At 38.4% G+C, this 21,265-nt stretch overlaps 1 protein-coding gene and 1 long non-coding RNA gene across 5 annotated transcripts; one reads left to right on the top strand and one right to left on the bottom strand.

Moving 5' to 3' along the window:
• Positions 1–11,038: 11,038 nt before the first annotated feature.
• Positions 11,039–20,888, bottom strand: LOC111803164 (uncharacterized). 4 transcript variants are annotated; one of them, XR_002816347.2, is made up of 6 exons: positions 20,633–20,882; positions 15,227–16,416; positions 15,020–15,155; positions 14,855–14,940; positions 13,509–13,608; positions 11,039–12,950 (listed from the first exon to the last, which is right to left on the bottom strand). It is a non-coding gene; the product is annotated as an uncharacterized LOC111803164 (long non-coding RNA). The 4 variants fall into 4 exon arrangements; XR_015422708.1 differs by lacking the exon at positions 11,039–12,950 and having other exon boundaries at positions 12,957–13,608; positions 20,633–20,729; positions 20,828–20,888; XR_002816346.2 differs by lacking the exon at positions 11,039–12,950 and having other exon boundaries at positions 12,957–13,608; positions 20,633–20,700; positions 20,828–20,888.
• Positions 14,632–20,270, top strand: LOC111803163 (cytokinin dehydrogenase 1). Its single transcript, XM_023687450.2, has 5 exons — positions 14,632–15,424; positions 16,208–16,335; positions 16,423–16,683; positions 16,778–17,040; positions 18,009–20,270. Exons 1-5 carry the CDS (start codon positions 14,773–14,775, stop codon positions 18,328–18,330), a joined length of 1,626 nt encoding a protein of 541 aa, XP_023543218.2. The 5' UTR covers positions 14,632–14,772; the 3' UTR covers positions 18,331–20,270.
• Positions 20,889–21,265: the final 377 nt, after the last annotated feature.

Below are 21,265 nucleotides of genomic sequence, written 5' to 3'. Positions count from 1 at the left end.
CTCACAGTTTTAAAATGTGTCTACTAGGGAGAGGTTTTCACGGTTTTCACACCCTTATAAGAAATATTTTGTTCCCCACTCTAACCAATGTGGGATCTCACAATCCAGCCCCCTGGGATCCAACGTCCTCGATGGCACACCGTTCAGTAACAACTCAGGCCCACTACTAACAGATATTGTCTGTTTTAGCCCATTACGTATCGTCATCAGTCTCACAATTTTAATATGCGTCTACTAAGGAGAGATTTCCACACCCTTATAAGAAATGTTTTGTTCCCCTCTTTAACCAATGGGATCTTACAATCCAGCCCTCTGGGGTCCAGCATCCTCGATGACACACCGCTCAGTGCTTGGTTCTGATACCATTTGTAACAACTCAAGCCCACTTCTAACAAATATTGTCTGCTTTAGCCCATTACATATCGCCATCAGCCTCACAATTTTAAAATGCGTTTATTAGGAGAGGTTTTCACACCCTTATAAGAAATGTTTCGTTTTCTCCCGACCAACGAGGGATCTCACATGCTAGAATTGATACAAAATTATTTCTCATACTTCTTCAAGTTTTGATATTATTGGAGTCACCCAAAAAGGAATCCCAAATTTAGTCCAAGTAAGAAAATTAGGGTTGAAGAAATGTTGGGGAAATAAGATGAGTAGACAAAGCATGAAGGATGGTAAGAGAAGTGTTTGTAAAGGCTACCAATGGAGCTTCCAATAGCTTCTTTGACTTCCATTGATCATCTTCTTTGAAATTTTGCATATAACTTTATAATTGCAATCACACTTGGGCTAGCCTAGTTACACCTACCTCCCTTTTCTTTTGATTATCCCAATTCATATAGATAACATATTATTCAAACTTGTTTCATTATATGTTTGTTCAAGTGGGTTGTGAGAGAATCCTCCAAAAAAAAAAAAAAAAATTGGAAGTTCGGTTTGTTAATGAAACAAAACATTTAGATGAAGAGATTTGAACATCTGACCTCTTAGTCAATCAATTGTTTGTTCGAATCTATCGTCTTAGTCGATGATATACACCAACTGTTTTGTTTGAATATCTTTTCCTTTGTTCGATCTTTTAGTTCAGCACTAAGATATGGAGGTCTAGACATCGGTCGTCTTAGTCGAAGATATACAACTCAACCAATTGTTTGTTTGGATATCTTTTTCTTTGTTCGATCTTTTAGTTCAACACTAAGATATGGAGGTCTAGACATCTGTCGTCTTAGTCGAGGATATAGAAAAGAAAAGAAAAAAAAAAGACAAAAGGACATGATAAGAATGGAATGTCATCTCATGGGAAACATGATAAGAGTAATGGCTTTTTTATTTTAACTTATTTATTTAAACCATTCTCATTCGTGTGGGACGATGACTAGTACTCCGGTTCGATTGATGTGGCAGTATTCGATTCGTCACACAATTCACTATAATATCAGTAATGGTCTAATATATTTTTTTCCCTAAATCGTTTCTTCTAATTTGGTTCTCTAAGTTACTTTCGGTTTAGTTTTGAAAGTATTTCAATCGAATATATTAAAAGTATGTGTAATACGTAACTCCGATAATGTAAGACTTTTAGATGAATGACAAGATTATTAATGAAGCCAAATGTTGTGAGATTCATCGTTTCTTCGGCTTCTTTAGAGCCAAGAAAAGTAAAATGAGATTTAATTAGTGTAATCAGGAACGGTATGTTATTGACATACGAGAGAATCATGTTCAAGTAATAACTTATAGAATATGGATAAGGTTGGGTGGTGTCTTATCCGAGTAGGACTATTGATATGACTCATTTCGTAATTGTTACAAATGATATGATCCAAACCGTTCACGTGGAGACATGTGAGTAGAGGTATTCTATATAATAAATTTGTATAAGATTTGTATTTTCTTATCTACGTACATTCTTTTTTTATATCCATTCATAATCTACGAAATTAACCCTTATCAAGAAAATCTACAAACCTATATCGAGATGGAGTACGTGGACTCTATCTCGAGATTCATGACTTTAACCTATTTATCTGTGTCGTGATCCCTCGTTACTATTCAATGGCAATAAGACTTCAATTTTTTTCGCCTAACATGACCACTTGGTCTTCAATTAAGTTCTTGTAAAGGTTGAGTCGTCTGGTGACTCTCTAATTTCTTTAAATATATTCAGCCTCTTTGAATTTGTTTCGGCATATGTGTTTAGTGTCACAATCATACTATGAAAATAATAGGTTGTGACCCCCACATGCAGACCGACAAGGTAGCGACTCTCAAGTGGTGCCCATCTAGCCACTTGAGGGTTGAGACAGATAAGTGTCATAATGCGATTGAAGAGGAAAATGCATCATCCATACCAAGAAGAGTGTGCATTAAAACCAAGTTGTGGCATAAGTAAGGTCGGAGAGAATGAGGCGATATAAGTGCCGCAAACAAGCTCAGAGAAGGCTGGGTAGGGCCCTAGACAATAACCTCAGAAGTCAGGATTTCGATATGAGTTTTGATGCGACTCTAGAGTTAAAGTCCGACTACATGAGAGATGAAAGCTCGAAAAATTTGGTATTAATCGGACACTCAAAAAAATGCTCCACGGAGTCGTATGACCGCTCACCAAAATCATGTTTACTCTAGAAAGATTAGAAATATCTCGAAATCTATAGGGGGATGAAAGGTGTTACCTCTCCACTACCCTTGTAGCTTGTGGCCTAAGTAGCCTACCATGTGGTACATATGTGTGTCACGATGTGGGTGAGCGTTACAATGAAATTAATTTTTCGAGAATAGTGTCAACCAACACTGGTGTGCCGACATTGCACCCCAGCCCATGTGACAGAGATTGGTATATACACCCGCTATCCCGTACAAAGTTTGTAAATGGTTGTGCATGGACACAAGAGGGTTCATGCCACGATAGAACCCTGATGGATGGATAACCAGGATCCCCAGATGATATGATTAACATATGGCCGATCCTCGATAGTGAAGGGAATGAACTCTTCATCCATATAGCGAAAGTATTGGTGATACGAAATAAGGTGTCTTAATCATGTCATAGATAATTTAGATTTAAGAAGGTTTTATTGTATATTTTAAGTACTACGTACATGAAAGTTACAACATTCCAATTAATCATGGGTTATTATAAGGTTTATTTTCAAAGCTATAAGTAGTCATTCAAGTTATGTTTTGGTCGGAGATTTTAGATATCATAATGAAAATTGCATATTATGATTCTATGAGCTTGTTCGGTGCATTTTTTGTGTTTAGATTTGCATGCTAGAGTCATTCAAGTAGTCTTAATCAAACTATTTTGTGGATTGATTTGAATCACGAGTTCATAAACGAGTTTTTTTTTTTTTTTTAATTTTTTATCTTGATCACCAAGGTAATTCATTCCAAAACTTTCCCTCGAGGTAATTCTTATCATTTTCGGGATTCTTCTATGATTTAGATCTCGTTCTTTAACAAGATTTTAGATCAAATCACTAGTTTTTCATAACAATTGAGAACCGTTTTGATTTTATTAAAAATTAAAAGAAAGTAATAAACACGAGAGTAAGAACATGTCAAATACAATAAATATATTTTTCTCCTTTAATATATCTAATATATTAAATATTAATTTGAATACTTTAAATTAAATATATTTTTCTCAATTATTTAATATATCTACCATATTAAATATTAATTTCAACATTTCAAATTAAATATATTTTCTCCTTCATATTTAATATATTTAATATATTAAATATTAATCGGAACATTTCAAAAAAAAAAATCAATTAAATTGAACTTGGTTGTTTGAGCTAGCAAAGGACCGTATGGACCTACCTATTATAAGCTCCAATAATAAATTAATTAATTAAACTCTTTAATTAATCAATTTTCATTCATTAACTCCAGGTCACTTCACAGTAAACCTACATTTGCACTTGTATACAATGTAGGACAAGTTATGTCCATTGATATAATCATTACAAGCAAGTCAATCATTCACGACTTGTTCATAATTATAGCTACGTTAATAGTCTGTTTTTCTAATGAACAATTTGTTTATAATCCAATCATAAACAAAGTCCCTCTCGAGCCAATGAGAGAGTGAAGCCCCATTGTTCAAGTCTTGAAAGAAGTACTTCAGAGAACAATTCATCTACTTTCTTTATATGAAAAGAAGTGAATTCCATCTCGGATATTATGTTATCAACTCCCAAAAATGGTGGCATATTGAGTCATCAAGAGTCATTCTCACCCATGCAAATTAAAAGACGTCCTCATATGCAGGAGTTCATAACTCACTTGGGATTAAGATCGAGTAGCATATGATTATTATATGAAATATTAATTTATCTCACTCACATGTCTACACATGAACGATTTGGATCAAATTATTTGTAACGATTACAAAGTGGGTCGTATAAGTAGTGTTACCAGGAAAAACACCCAACCTTATCCATATACTATAGACATGATCCTCTTGTATGTCAAATACATAGTGTTCAAAATTACGTTAATAACATTGTGTTTTCATACAATAGATAATATTAAATTGTAAATAAAATAATAAAACTATTATTAAAAAATAATTAATTAATTACCCGGTTTTATAACATAAATCCCAATAATCACCCACTTGCACGGAAACTGGGAGACATGTGTTCTACAGCATGCTCTGTACCTAACATGTCCTCCCACTTGCCCTAAAGAAGATCAGACATGTCTAACACTTTTCACATATTTAAGAAAATATTAGTCATATAAGTCATTTTGTTGCTTTAAAAGCAAAAACAAAATATTCAGCCACACATCAAAAATATACCATTAACAGATATTTTTCGTTTTAGCTCGTTACGTATCGCTGTCGGCCTCACAGTTTCAAAACGCGTATGTTCGGGAGAGGTTTCCACACCCTTATAAGGAATATTTTGTTCCCCCCTAACCAATGTGGGATCTCATACTCCACCCTCCTTGGAGGTTCAGAGTCTTTGATGGCACATCGTTCCGGACACGTATGTTCGGGAGAGGTTTCCACACCCTTATAAGGAATATTTTGTTCCCCCCTAACCAATGTGGGATCTCATACTCCACCCTCCTTGGAGGTTCAGAGTCTTTGAAGGCACATCGTTCCGGACACGTATGTTCGGGAGAGGTTTCTACACCGTTATAAGGAATATTTTGTTCCCCCCTAACCAATGTGGGATCTCATACTCCACCCTCCTTGGAGATTCAGAGTCTTTGATGGCACATCGTTCGGTGTCCGGCTCTGATATCATTTGTAATAGTCCAATCCCACTGCTAACCGATATTGTCTGCTTTGGCCCGTTACGTATCGCCGTCAACCTCACGATTTTAAAACGCATTTGGTTAGGGAGAGGTTTCCACATCCTTATAAGGAATGTTTTGTTCCCCTCTCTAACCAATGTGGGATCTCATAATCCACCCTCCTTGGAGGTTCAGTGTCCTTGATGGCACATCGTTCGGTGTCTAGCTCTGATATCATTTGTAATAGTTCAATCCCACCAATAACCGTTATCGTCCACTTTGGTTCGTTACGTATCGTCATCAACCTCACGGTTTTAAAACGCGTATGTTAGGAAGAGATTATCACACCCTTCTAAGAAATGTTCTGTTTCCATCTCCAACCGATGTGAAATCTAGTAGTTTCAAAGTAAAACGAGTTTAGAGGTAAAATTTGATATATATTTTTTTCTTTTCATTCTAAAATAAAATAATGTGAATATGAGAGAGAACCAATAGGGGAATAGGTGAATTTGTGATGGGCCAATACAGTATTTATGAAAGGATTTTATGATTGGTGGGTAGGGGATCTAGGGTTTTGAACAAGGGATTTAAAGCTTAGAGTTGTTATAATAGTATCAGAGCCCAGCGACGACGTTGGGCCCCAAGGGAAGTGAGTTGTAAGATCCCACGTCGGTTGGAGAGTGGAACGAAACATTCCTTATAAGTGTTTCAAAATGTAAGACTGACGACGATAAGTAATGGGCCAAAATGGATGACATTGGGCCCCAAAGGGGGTGAGTTGTGAGATCCCACATTGGTTGGAGAGTGGAACGAAACATTCTTGTAAGTGTTTGGAACTGTAAGAATGACGGTGATAAGTAATGGGCCTGTTTGGAACTGTAAGACTGACGATGATAAGTAAATGGGCCTGTTTGGAACTGTAAGACTCACGGTGATAAGTAATGGGCCTGTTTGGAACTATAAGACTGACGACGATAAGTAATGGACCATAACGGACGACATTGGGCCCCAAAGGGGGTGAGTTGTGAGATCCCACGTCGGTTGAAGAGTGGAACGAAACATTCCTTATAAGTGTTTGAAACTGTAAGACTGACGACGATAAGTAATGGGCCAAAATGGATGACATTGGGCCCCAAAGGGGGTGAGTTGTGAGATCCCACATCGGTTGGAGAGTGGAACGAAACATTCTTGTAAGTGTTTGGAACTGTAAGAATGACGGCGATAAGTAATGGGCCTGTTTGGAACTGTAAGACTGACGATGATAAGTAATGGGCCTGTTTGGAACTATAAGACTGACGACGATAAGTAATGGACCAAAACGGACGACATTGGACCCCAAAGGGGGTGAGTTGTGAGATCCCACGTCGGTTGAAGAGTGGAACGAAACATTCCTTATAAGTGTTTGAAATTGTAAGACTGACGACGATAAGTAATGGGCCAAAATGGATGACATTGAGCCCCAAAGGGGGTGAGTTGTGAGATCCCACATTGGTTGGAGAGTGGAACGAAACATTCTTGTAAGTGTTTGGAACTGTAAGAATGACGGCGATAAGTAATGGGCCTGTTTGGAACTGTAAGATTGACGATGATAAGTAATGGGCCTGTTTGGAACTGTAAGACTCACGGTGATAAGTAATGGGCCTGTTTGGAACTATAAGACTGACGACGATAAGTAATGGACCAAAACGGACGACATTGAACCCCAAAGGGGGTGAGTTGTGAGATCCCACGTCGGTTGAAGAGTGAAACGAAACATTCCTTATAAGTGTTTGAAATTGTAAGACTGACGACGATAAGTAATGGGCCAAAATGGATGACATTGGGCCCCAAAGGGGGTGAGTTGTGAGATCCCACATCGGTTGGAGAGTGGAACGAAACATTCTTGTAAGTGTTTGGAACTGTAAGAATGACGACGATAAGTAATGGGCCTGTTTGGAACTGTAGGACTAACGGTCATAAGTAATGGGCCTGTTTGGAACTATAAGACTCACGGCGATAAGTAATGGACCAAAACGGACGACATTTGGCCTCAAGGGAGGTGAGTTGTGAGATCCCACGTCGGTTGGAGAGTGGGAACGAAACATTCCTTATAAGTGTTTGGAACTATAAGACTAACGACGATAAATAACAGGCCAAAACGAACAATATTTGCTAGTAGTGAGATTGGACTCTTACATACGGTAAGAAAGGATTTGAACCTCTTAGTTGAAAGTATGCGTCTTTTACCAATTGGGATACTCTAAAACTTGAATAAACAAAGGCTTCGTTGAACAAGAAAACATTTATGGGTTCAATTTAAGAGTGTTTAAAAAGCTCGATAACCCAAAAAATCTAACCAACCAACTTAACTCATACAATTTGGTTCGATGATGAACTTATTTAAGTTAGTTAGGTTCAAATAAATGAAAACTTTATGTTGGGTTGGTTCATTAATTCCCGTAGGATTCCGCTTTTCATACTGTTGCTATGAGCTGAAAGAGCTGGTAAGCTATCTCGCTAAACGAAAGAAAAAAGCACGTACGGATTGACCTCGTTACAAGGGGTGGGGGCCAGCCAAAGAAGGTTAGTCGGACTCGGTTAGGATCCTTGATCCGGTTCAGCTAGGTTCTTCCATGCGAGAATGTATGCGTATCAGTATCCTCTTCAGGACCGGTTGCTTCCTCTTTTTGTTTATATGTTTGGAGAAACCTGCTAAGCCTGCCTTTCTTACCCGGTGTGATTCAATCTTTCAGCTCAAACTTTCCTATCGTCCGACCGAAAAGGTAAGAGTACGACTACCTTTTCCTTTTCTTGCCCGAGCCAAGGGATCATTCCGTTTCTACCAAAAAGTTCAAACTAAATTGGGTTGAACAGAACTAATCTGAATTTATTATTAATTTTCAAATATACATGGTTGTTTACGATACAATTATATATACATATATTTATTTTATTTTTACAGAATTTCATACTTATTTTTTATTTTTTATTCTCCAACCACTCTTAAAATAATTAACTACTTGGAAGATAATTTTTCAAAATATATATTGAAAATGAGTGGTTCAAAAATAAATAAATATATATTTTACAAATTAACATTTTATTTTTATCAAAAACAAAATACTGAATAAATGACTTGAACAACTCGAACCAACCCAACCCAAAAAATTTACAGTTCGGTTAGATTCATTATTTAACAAGAATTGTTTGTATCGAAAAAATTTACGACCAGAACAATTGGGTTAAATCTAAAAATTGTCTCGAACTGATCCGACTGACGCATAAATTAGGAGTGTACATCTAACCTGACAACCGGACCAACCCAACCCGAATTTTAGGGGTTGGGTTGGGTTGGGTTGGGTTGTATTAGTCTTTTGGTTGGGTTGGGTTATTTTTTCTGAACCCGAAGTGACTCGATTCGATTTTCGGTTTATAGGATAAAAAACTCGAGTTGAACCGAAACCAAATAAAACTTATAAATAACATTGAGAACTTTGTTGTATGTAAAGATCTATCAAAGTGGTAATCCAGGTTTACTAGAATACTCCATGCTTGGGTTTGACTCAAGCCGAAATCCTTATATTTTCTTGCAGTTAAATAATTTTTTTTATCATAAATTTGTTGTTTTTTTAATAATTATAGATTGATTTGTATTTATTTGGAAATTTTTAATATTTTTTATCTAAAATTATATCGAATAATTGTAAATGGTGAATAAATAAATAAAAATTAAAAAAAAGTTAGCAACCGGAGAACCCAACCGGAAAACAGAGGGTTGAGTTGGGTTATGAAAATTTTCGGGTCGGGTGGGTTACCAATCCAACCAACCCGAAGTTGGGTTGGTCAAAAAAATCTCCCAACCCAACTCAACCCAACCCGGACCATGTGCGTATAAATACCGTTTTATCCAATTTGGTATAAACTATAGAGGAAGAAACTTTCCATTTATGAAAAAAGAATTGTTTGTAGGAGTTGTTTTAGGTTGTGGGCATTGAAGATTCTAGAGAGTGAAAAGATAAACCCTAATTCTTTCTTCATGGCCTCTACTTTTCATAGAGATTTGACCCTTTTTTTGGGTTGAATTTTGGAAGAAGATTGTGTCATTGATCCCAATATTTGAAACAACAAAGTCCCATATGAAATAGATATCAAAAAAGAAGAAGAAAAGGTATCTCTTAAGCAACACATGATATTCAAAGTGATGTTCATAAGGTTCCCCAATAACCAAAAGCTATGTGTTTGATACTCTCCCAAATAGAAGCTTATTGGACACCATAGCCAATTAGGTGTTGTAAATATTGCTTTTTTAGTGTGTTTTTGCCATTCAAACTCTCATCTCTTTGCCCACTTTCTTTTCATAACTTTTAAAGCTTTTTATGCTTTATGGGTGTTCTTCTCTTCAAAGTACACACAAACAGGCCCCTACTTGCTAACACCACAAACTAAATGGAGAGCTTGCCATGGGAAATTTTGGTGACAAGATTGGCTTTTCACATGTGGGTACCAAACATTCTTCTCTAGGTGCTTTTTCGAAAAAGAAATTAGGGTTTTTTTTATCCCGAGTTGAATTTGAGATATCAGTAGTGCGGGATTAAGTTGACATGCTTTTCAAAGTCGTTGAATACTGTTACGTTTTGTGTCTTCTCTTTGTTAAGTATTGAATTGTTTGCTAAATAATCTCGAGACTTCGAGGGATGTTTGTGTGCTGACACTTTGTTTTTGTGAGATCTCAGGAACAAAGCGTTCCTTATAAGGGTGTGGAAACCTCTCCCTAGTAGACGTGTTTTAAAACCCTTGAGGGGAAACCGAAAAGGAAAAAACTCAAAGAGGACAATATCTGCCACCAGTGGGCTTGGGCTGTTACAAATGGTATCAGAGCTAGACACCGGGTGATGTGCCAGCAAGGAGGTTGAGTCTCGAAGGGGATGGACATGAGACGATGTGCTAGCAAGGACGCTGGGCCCCGAAGGGAATGGATTGGGGGTCTCACATCGATGGGAGAAGAGAATGAGTGCTAGCAAAGACGCAAGGCCCCAAGTAGAGGTGTTTTGTGAGATCTCACATTGGTGGGAGAGGAGAACGAAACATTCTTTATATAAGGGTATAGAAATCTCTCCTTAAGAAAAGCGTTTTAAAAACCTTGAGGAGAAGCTCGAAGGGGAAAAACCTGAAGAGAACATTATCGGCTAGCAGTGGGCTTGGGTCGTTATAGTGAGATTGAAGACGATATGTAACGAGCTAAAACAGATAATATCTACTAACAGTAGCTTTGGGCATATGAATCTTTAAAAGTTTAGATCCGCTGTTTCGTAACTATTTGATTTTTACCTTTAGAAAACCAAGCTTATAAATGCTATTTCGACTTATAGACTTCATTATCTATCATAAATCGATTTGAAAAACAATACAAATTGGTCGTAGTGAAGTTTGAGAAGCTACTCCTTCGTGTCGAGGTTGTTAAGATGGGGATATCATAATAGTTTGATAAAGGCAGAAGTCGGAGCCATATCTCTATCAAGCGTGTCAATTGAAAGATAAGAAACTTGACATCTTAGTGGTGAGATTAGTTGACCGTTTCATCGGTGCCCTTAACATAAAAGAGGGCTTTTTTAGGTAGGTATGCTCTAGTAAAAGAAAATTCGGATACAAACTAAGAGAATCATCAGGCCCACTAGGACTTCGGTACAACCTAGACTCCTATTGACCACAACAATATAGAATTTTCTGTAATGGGGGAAAGCCTGACTTCCTAAAAAAAACTTCAAAATTGACTAAGAATTAAAAAAAAAAAAAATCTTGAACAGAGATGAAAACGATAGTAAAGAAACGGTAAGAATACGAGTACACCTTTCAAGAACGAAACTAGAAACGAAATTGTCATCACACAGAGGCTTGTAAACTAGACAGAAACAGTATTGTTTTGATTATTACGTAGAACGATTCAAATCGTTCTATCCACCTTAATAAATCACTCAATCATATTGGTTTTAAGAACTACTTTTCAAAGAATTCCAAAACGATTTTAATATGCACTTCCTTGTGTTTTAAATGGTGATGGTAAGGTTGAAAGATAATTGTAGACACTCGCATGATGGTTACAAAAAGCAACCATTTTGAGGAGTTCTCTAGTAACTCAACCACCCTCGTGGGCCAAGAGTCCAACTTTCCATACAAAAGAACAATGTTGGGGCAACTGATTTTTTTTTTTTTTTTTTTTTTTTTTTTTTTTTTTTGTAATATTCACACTCCCCCACCAATTTGATAAATTGTGAGATCTCATATCGGTTAGAGAGGGGAACTGGAAACTCTCTCTGTCTTAAAATCTTGAGGGGAAGTTCGGTAGGGAAAGTCCAAAGAAGATAATATCGGCTAGCGGTGGGTTTGGACACTAAACACAAATTTGTGAGATCCCACATCGGTTGTGCTTTTTTTTTTTTTTTTTTTTTTTTCTCAGGGTGTGGAAACCTCTCCCTAGCATACGCGTTTTAAAACCTTGAGGGGAAGCTCAGAAGGGAAAGCCCAAAGAAGACAATATCTGCTAGCGGTGGGCTTAGACACCAAACACAAAATTGTGAGATCCCACGTCGGTTAGAGAAGGGAACGAAGCATTCTTTATAAGGGTGTAGAAACCTCTCCCTAGCATACACAATTCAAGACCTTGAGGAGAAGCCTGAACAGGAAAACCCAAATAAGACAATATCTGTCAGTAGTGGGCTTGAGCACCAAACACAAATTTATGAGATTTCACGTCGATTGGAGAGAGGAATGATGCATTTTTTATAAGGGTGTGGAAACCTCTCTCTAGCAGACACGATTTAAGACCATGAGGGGAAGCCTGAAAAGGAAAACCCAAAGAAGACAATATATGTCCGTGGGCTTGAGCACCAAACAAAAATTTGTGAGATCCCACATCGGTTAGTGAGGGGAACGAAGCATTTTTTACAAGGGTATGGAAACCTCTTCTTAGCATACTCATTTTAAATCTTGAGGGGAAGCCCAAAAAAGACAATATCGGCTAACAATGGGTTTGGGCACCAAACACAAAATTGTGAGATCACACATCAATTGGAGAGAGGAACGAAGCATTCTTTATAAGGATGTAGAAACCTCTCCTTAGCAGACCCGTTTTAAAACTTTGAAAGGAAGCCCGAAAGGGAAAGCCCAAAAAAGACAATATCTGCTAGCGGTGGGCTTCGGAACCAAACACAAAATTGTGAGATCCCACATCCGTTGGAGAAAGGAACGAAACATTCTTTATAAGGGCGTGGAAACCTCTTCCTAGCAGACACGTTTTAAAATCTTAAAGGGAAGCCCGAAAAGAAAAGCCCAAAAGACAATATCTGGTAACAGTGGACTTGGACGGTTATACATACCCTAAAGTCCTTTTTCTAAGCCTCTTGTTCCTCTCTTTTCAAATCTTTCTTTATCTTCCTTTTCTTGGGCCACTACACGCCCTTATGAAGATCACATGTCCATGGCCCCACCCCTAAACAATCCCTCTCTCTCTCATAACCTCCATTACAAGTTTGACAATGAAGCCATATACCTTTTAAATCCACAAAAAAAAGATAATGAATTATCACATGGAAATAAATTTAGCTTTCTTTTTGTATATTGGACTGACCAAAAGCCTTGTTCTTGCTGATGCTGATGCTATGAACTCAAGTGTATATGTAGACATACCTTTCATCTTTCTCTTTCAAACACTTGTTCTTCTGCACCCAAAAACAAACTTCTGTCACTCATTGAGTCAAAGAAAACATAAAATCAAAGTCTAGATGCAGTTGAATTTGAACGCAATTTCACTTGGTGGTCCTGCCTTGAAGGGCACTTTTGAAAATTATAATCTAAATCATTAAATGCACCTCTAACTTAAACAACTTCACTCTAATCGAATCACTATTTGAAATGACATTGAATCGAGAGACTTAGGAACAGTAGTAAAAATCAACGTATGAAGCTTTCGAAAATGTTTGTTTGTCAGCATTCAACATATTCATCATCATGCTTATTCTGTTTACTTTTCTTAAGAACTGTGACGGATTGAGCTAGTTCATGTGCATCGGTACGAATCTTGATTATACAACGTTACAAAAAATCGGAATCGGAGTTCGTAAGACGTCTTGACCAGAATTCACATGTCAATGTAAATTTTAGACAAAAATTGATGATCATATATGCAAAGATCATGATGAATATGTAAAAACTTCATGGAAATTATGCAGAATAAATGTATAACACGTTGGTGAGGGCTGTCAAAACATAATGTATACTCTTATGAAGAAAAACTGGAGTGGGTCCCAGTAATCTGACTCCCCAGACACTCAGCTTGAAGAAGCATGAAACTTAGTAGGGGCCAGCCCGCCATTCACTCTGCAGTAGGGAAATTGAGTTCAGATTGTACAATATATGTATATAGCAGACAAACTGTCAAAATTCAGCCAATTAGTGTAACGGCCCAAGTCCACCACTAGCGGATATTGTTTTCTTTGGGCTTTCCCTCAAGGTTTTTAAAACGCGTCTGCTCGAGAGAGGTTTCCAGACCCTTATAAAGAGTGTTTCGTTCTCCTTCCCAACCGATGTGGGATTCCACAATCCACCTCATTTCAGGGCCCAGCGTCCTCATTGGCACTCGTTCATCTCTCCAATCGATGTGGAACCCCCAAATACACCCCTCCCCCTCGGGGTCCAGCGTCCTTGCTGGCACACCGTCTCGTGTCCACCCCTTTCGACACTCAACCTCCTCGCTGGTACATCGCCCAGTGTTTGGCTCTGATACCATTGGTAACAACTTAAACCCACCGCTAGCAGATATTGTCCTCTTTGGGCTTTCTCTTTCGGACTTCCCATCAAGGTTTTTAAAACGCATCTGCTAGGGAGAGATTTCCATACCCTTATAAAAGATGTTTCGTTCTCCTCCCCAACTGATGTGGGACCCTCCAAATCCACCCCCCTTCGAAATCCAACATCCTTGCTAGCACACCACCTCATGTCCACCCTCTTTCAAGGCTCAGCCTCCTCGTTGACAAATTGCTCAGTGTCCGACTCTAATACCATTCGTAACAACTTAAGCCCACCACTAGCAGATATTGTCCTCTTTGAGTTTTCCCTTCCGTCCTTCCCCTCCAGGTTTTTAAAACGCGTATTGCTAGGGAGAGGTTTCCACACCCTCATAAAGGGTGTTTCGTTCTCCTCCCCAACCGATATGGGATCTCACAATTCCAGTAGTTTGCAGTCGCATTCAACGTGTAAAGAAGACAAACAGTGAATTTAGGCCGTGATTGGTAATAGCATAACATAAAATATTTGCTTCAAGTAGTAACAAACACCACCCTGCACCTTCCACAATTAATGGTCAAGGTGAATTCTGTTTCAAGAAAAATTTGGTTGAGAACTATTTCCAGAAAGTACCACTAACCAAGTGTTTGACTATGCCGCCCAAGAACTTCTTTAAATTCCCTTTCATTCCACTCCATCCCTTAGGCTCCTCTGTACCTCTCCCTTAGCTCTCTCTCTCTCTCTCTCTCTCAAGGAAAGATGAGGGTACCAACATCTGGCTTCATCAAAAAAAGCATTATTGTTCTCAAGTTATACATAATTCTATATATCAGTTGCATACCTGACAGCAGGAACCACCTATATGCAGCCTCAATCATTCCACCTCATTTTGGTTCCTCTGATATATCAACGTATGCCCTGCAAACACTGGAATTGGATGGATACCTCAGCTTTGAAAATAATCATCAAGCAGCAACAGATTTTGGAAAAAGATACCATTTACTACCGTTAGCTGTGTTACATCCAAGCTCCGTCTCCGATATATCGCGCACGATAAACCATATTTTCAGAATGGGATACGTGTCGGAGTTGACCGTTGCAGCTAGAGGCCATGGACATTCCATCCAAGGTCAAGCTCAAGCCTATAATGGTGTAGTTATCAGTATGGAATCATTTCAAGGGCCAGAAATGAAAATAAATGCAGGGGCTTTACCTTATGTGGATGTTTCAGCTGGAGAGCTGTGGATAAATATCCTGCATGAAACTCTTAAACTGGGGCTGGCACCAAAATCTTGGACTGATTACCTGCATCTTACTGTTGGAGGCACCTTGTCAAATGCTGGCATTAGTGGGCAGGCTTTCAGGCATGGACCCCAGATCAGCAACGTTTATCAGCTGGAAGTTGTAACAGGTACCTCCATACTGTTCATCAGAACAGTGTCACTTGATATTACAACATATCATGTAATATCACTTGTCATTCCACAAAGAAGCAACTTTTTTTTCCTGGCATGATGTGTTGAGGATTATTGGGAGTGAGTCCCACGTTGGTTAATTTAGTGGAAGATCATGGGTTTATAAGTGAGGAATATTATCTCCATTGGTATGAGGCCTTTTGGGGAAGCCCAAAGCAAAGCCATGAGAGTTTATGCTCAAAGTGGACAATATCATACCATTGTAGAGAGTCGTGATTACTAACATGGTATCAAAGTCATGCCCTAAACTTAACCATGTCAATAGAATCCTCAAATATCGAACAAAGAATTGTGAGCCTAGAAGGTGTAGTTAAAAGTGACTAAAGTGTCGAACAAAGGGTATACCTTTGTTCGAGGGCTCCAGAGAAAGGAGTCGAGTCTCGATTAAGGGGAGGCCCTTGAGGCTTATAGTGTACTTTGTTCGAGGGGAGGATTGTTGAGGATTATCGGGACTGAGTCCCACATTGGTTAATTTAGTGGAAGATCATGGGTTTATAAGTGAGGAATACTATCTTCATTGGTATGAGGCATTTTGGGGAAGCCCAAAGCAAAGCCACGAGAGCTTATGCTCAAAGTGGACAATATCATACCGTTGTGGAGAGTCGTGATTCCTAACATGCTCTTCTTAATAAAACGTTTAAGAGTATTGCTGCAATTAAATGCATTTCGAGGCTTTTTGACATAAAAGCTGTAAAACCTGATGTCTGAAACCTTTGCAGGAAAAGGAGAGGTGGTTGCCTGTTCAGAGAATCAAAATGCAGAGCTTTTCCATGCTGTTCTTGGCGGACTTGGACAGTTTGGCATCATAACAAGGGCAAGAATTTCTTTGGAAAAGGCACCAAAAATGGTAAGAGCATATACCGTTTTGTTACGCCGAGGTACCGAAATTTTCAAGTGATGCTTCGTTTGATACACAACTCATCATTTTCTACAGGTAAAATGGATAAGAATGTTGTACTCAGACTTCTCCAAATTTACAAGAGACCAAGAGTATCTGATATCATCCATGGATCAATTTGATTATATTGAAGGATTTGTAGTTATAAACAGAACTGGTCTCCTAAATAACTGGAGATCTTCCTTTAATCCCAAAGAACCACTACAAGCTAGCAAATTCAATTCAGATGGAAAAATTTTCTACTGCTTGGAAATAGCCAAGTACTTCAACCTAGATGAAATTGACTTCATGAACAAGGTGAGGAGTTATCAGAAATCATACCATCTAAGAACAAAAAACAACAAACAACAAAAGCAATCCCATATGTTAACTTCTCTTTCTTATAATGCAGAAAGTTGAAAGGTTATTGACAGGATTGAGCTATATTCCATCAACTCTCTTCACATCAGAAGTTACTTACGTCGATTTCCTGGACCGTGTACACGTTTCAGAGAACAAGCTACGAGCAAAAGGTTTATGGGAAATTCCTCATCCATGGCTAAATCTACTGATTCCCAGAAGCCAAATACATGATTTTGCTCAAGAAGTGTTTGGAAAAATTCTCAAGGATACTAGCAATGGTCCTATCATAATCTACCCAGTTAACAAATCCAAGTAATTATCTCATGACTTGCTCGTTATATCCCTTGTTAGGAATCACGACTCTCCACAATGGTATGATGTTGTCCACTTTGAGCATAAGCTCTCATGGCTTTGCTTTGGGCTTCCCTAAAAGGCCTCATACCAATGGAGAGAGTATTCTTTGTTTATAAACCCATGATCATTCCCTAAATTAGTTGATGTGGGACTTTCATCATCCAACACCTCCCTCGAACAAAGTGCGCTTCCCTTTAATCGAGACTCGATTCCTTTAGAGTCTTATTCATTTTTTACTGCCTTCGAGGAGGCTTGACTCCTTTTCTTTTGGAGTCCTTTGTTCGATATTTGAGAATTTACCAATTTATTGGCACAACTAAGTTTAGGGCATGGCTCTGATATCATGTTAGACGAACACGACTCTCCACAATGGTATGATATTGTCCACTTTGGGCATAAACTCTTATGGCTTTGCTTGGGCTTCCCCAAAAGACCTCACTCCAATGGAGAGAGTATTCTTTGTTTATAAACTCATGATCATTCCCTAAATTAGCCGATGTGGGACTTTCATCATCCAACACCTCCCCTCGAACAAAGTGCGCCTCCCCTTAATCGAGGCTCGACTCCTTTGGAGTCTTAGTCATTTTTTACTGCCTTCAAGGAGGTTTGACTCCTTTTCTTTTGGAGTCCTTTGTTCGATATTTGAGGATTTACCAATCTATTGGCACGACTAAGTTTAGGGCATGGCTCTGATACCATGTTAGACGAACACGACTCTCCACAATGGTATGATATTGTCCACTTTGAGCATAAGCTCTCATGGCTTTACTTCGGGCTTCCCCAAAAGGTCATACCAATGGAGATAGTATTCCTCACTTATAAACCCATGATCTTCCACTAAATTAACCAACGTGGGACTCACTCCCAATAATCTTCAACATCCCTATGTCCTTATTCTCATTCTTCATCGACTTTCATTCGTTCAGGTGGAATAATAAAACATCGTTCGTCACGCCAGATGAAGATATTTTCTACTTGGTGGCGTTCTTACCTTCTGCAGTTCCATCTTCCATAGGAACAGATGGGTTAGAACACATTTTAGAACAAAATCAAAGAATTTTGGATTACTGTATTGAGTACCTCCCTGGTGTTAAGCAATATCTCCCCCACTACAACTCCCAAGAAGAATGGAGATCTCACTTTGGGCCCAAGTGGCAGACTATCTTGCAGAGGAAATCTATGTATGATCCTTTGGAAATTCTTGCTCCTGGTCAGAGGATATTCCAAAAGGGTATTCCCTTCTTATGATAGTTGTATTTGAATAAGCAACACATAAACAAGTTCCTTGAAGAATGTGAAAGCTATGATGATAAAACTGTAAATTAATGAGAAATCACATTATGTTGTTAGGGATCTTATCAATTATCAGAAAAATAGCACAAGTCATTCTGGTGAGCTTTCTTGAGAACTCTGAGAGCATAACAAAACACACAAATATCGTATTGACTTATAAACTTTTAAACACTGCTCTGTTGAATGTGTTGGATGACGAAAGAACCACATCGGCTAATTTAGGGAATGATCACGGGTTTATAAACAAAGAATACTCTCTCCATTGGTATGAGGCCTTTTAGGGAAGCCCAGAGCAAAGCCATGAGAGCTTATGCTCAAAATGGACAATATCATACCATTGTGGAGAGTCGTGTTCATCTAACATGGTATCAAAACCATGCCCTAAACTTAGTCGTGCCAATAGATCGATAAATCCTCAAATATCGAACAAAGGACTCCAAAAGAAAAGGAGTCAAGCCTCCTAGCCTCCTTGAAGGCAGTAAAAAATGACTAAGACTCCAAAGGAGTCGAGCCTCGATTAAGGGGAGGCGCACTTTGTTCGAGGGGAGGTGTTGGATGATGAAAGAACCACATCGGCTAATTTAGGGAATGATCATGGGTTTATAAACAAAGAATACTCTCTCCATTGGTACGGGGCCTTTTAGAGAAGCTCAAAGCAAAGTCATGAGAGCTTTTGCTCAAAGTGGACAATATCATACCATTGTGAAGAGTCGTGTTCATCTAACAGAATGTAGTCATCCTCCTTCTGTATTCTTCTGTATAGATACATATGTTTATATGCTATATGTACCATTGAGTTGGTTTAATATTAGAAAGAAAGAAAGAAAAAAAAAAAAAAAAAAAAAAAAACTTCTGCTTATACATGTGTGCAATGTTACACTTGTGTGTATCTACATACGCATTGCAGAAAAAGTATATCTACGATTCAGAAGTATCACCACCCTAAAGGAGGTCCAGATTTACAAATGTCACCTTCCTCTCTACATCGAACGACATGAACCATAACCCCGGTTGAACGATATAAAGGTGGGGGAACAAGAGTCGCGATGGTCGTAAAGAGAAATGACTAAAAGAAACCAATGTTTCTCACTTCTTAAAGAACTAATATCCTCCACACTTAAACCAACATTTGTTAACTTATCCAACCCCGAGAAATCTTAGATTGGTGGGGGTTTGGTCTGCCAAAAACTCTTCGTTTAGTTATCTAGATAATTACTTGCGTTTTTTTAGCTACACATTACATACCTCATGTAGATCTAGATGCACTTAATATGCAATCATGGGACCAATAAATGAAGTCTGTTCTAACCATCAAATACATAGATATCTCATTGCCAAGTCCTAACAATTGTATACTCATAGATAAACAACAGTGTAATTCTGCGAGATCCTACGTCGATTGGAGATAGGAACGAAGCATTCTTTATAAGGGTGTGGAAACCTCTCCCTAGCAAACACATTTTAAAATTTTGAGGAAAACCCAGAAGCGAAAGTCCAAAAAAGACAATATCTACTAGTGGTGGGCTTGGGTTGTTAAAAATGGTATCAGAACCAGACACCGAGCTATGTGCCAACGAGGACGCTAGGCCCCGAAGGAGATGGTTGGGAGGTCCCACATTGATTGGAGAGGGGAACGAGTGCCAGCGAGGACGCTGGGTCCCGAGTGGGGGTGGATTGTGAGATCCCAACTCGGTTGGAGGGGAGCAAACATCCTTTATAAGGGTGTGGAGACCTCTCCCTAGCAGACGCATTTTAAAACCTTGAGGGAAAACCGGCGAAGGAAAGCCCAAAGAGGACAATATTAGACAGCGATGGGCTTGGACTATTACAAATTCTCACATATGAAACACAACATTTGGAATTCATCCCCAAGCTTTCCAAACACAATCACCACATTCCTAACAATCTCGTTTTCAAACTTCAAATTCCTAATGTACTTCTCATCAATCTCAAACAAAAAGAAAAGGAAAATTCTAAAAAGCCATAGTCGCACAGCAAGCTCGTTAGTCGTTAACATGAATCCAATGCTGTTCATCTCTGGAAAATAATGAAGCTCTGTCATGAACAATTTTTAATAAAGAAGTTCAAACCATAAGATGATCGAAGAGCATAATTTGCGAACATTTTGGCCTCAAAATGGAATCGACTTTCATACGCACTTTAAAGCTCGTTAGTCGTTAACATGAATCCAATGCTGTTCATCTCTGGAAAATAATGAAGCCCTGTCATGAACAATTTTTAATAAAGAAGTTCATACCATAAGATGATCGAAGAGCATAATTTGCGAGCATTTTGGCCTCAAAATGGAATCGACTTTCATACGCACTTTAAGATTGGATTGAAGATGAATGAAACTGTAGATTGTTAGTTCTTGGTAAAGAATCAAATTCAATTCATAAGGCAAATCATGAGATTAATATTCTTATCGTAGTGAGCAAAAACATTAGGGTACCTTCTGCGCACTTGCAGGAGAGGAAGCTCTAGAGTGATTACACCCGCCACGTAAATTTTGGTGATCTAAGGCAATAGGAATACGTTAGAAATCATTCTCTTATTTAAGCTGAATCACAAATTTACCAATTTACCAATTTACCCTTCACTCTTTCATTAACTCTCGTGGCTTTGTTTTTTTGGATTCCTCCATTATAAAGTCATGATCATTCCCTAAATTAGCGGACTTTCATCCGACACCTTCCCTCGAACAAAGTACGTCTCCCCTTAATCGAGGCTCGACTCCTTTTCTTTTGGAGTCTTAGTCATTTTTTACTATACCTTCGAGGAGCTTCGACTCATTTTTCTTTTAGAGTCTTTTGTTCGACATTTAAATTTTTTTTTTTTTACATGACTAACTTTAAGGCATGGCTCTGATATCATGCTTGTCTTAGAGATT

This window comes from Cucurbita pepo, chromosome 10 (genome assembly GCF_057944985.1).
Source record: "Cucurbita pepo subsp. pepo isolate OVF chromosome 10, ASM5794498v1, whole genome shotgun sequence".
Classification (NCBI taxonomy): Eukaryota; Viridiplantae; Streptophyta; class Magnoliopsida; order Cucurbitales; family Cucurbitaceae; genus Cucurbita; species Cucurbita pepo.
This window is presented reverse-complemented; position numbering and strand designations above follow the sequence as displayed.

Coding starts and splice junctions, on each gene's coding strand:
- LOC111803163 (XM_023687450.2), top strand. CDS start 14,773: ATGAGGGTACCAACATCTGGCTTCATCAAAAAAAGCATTATTGTTCTC. Junction 16,336..16,422: donor TGGAAAAGGCACCAAAAATG/GTAAGAGCATAT, acceptor CATTTTCTACAG/GTAAAATGGATAAGAATGTT. Junction 16,684..16,777: donor AAATTGACTTCATGAACAAG/GTGAGGAGTTAT, acceptor CTTATAATGCAG/AAAGTTGAAAGGTTATTGAC.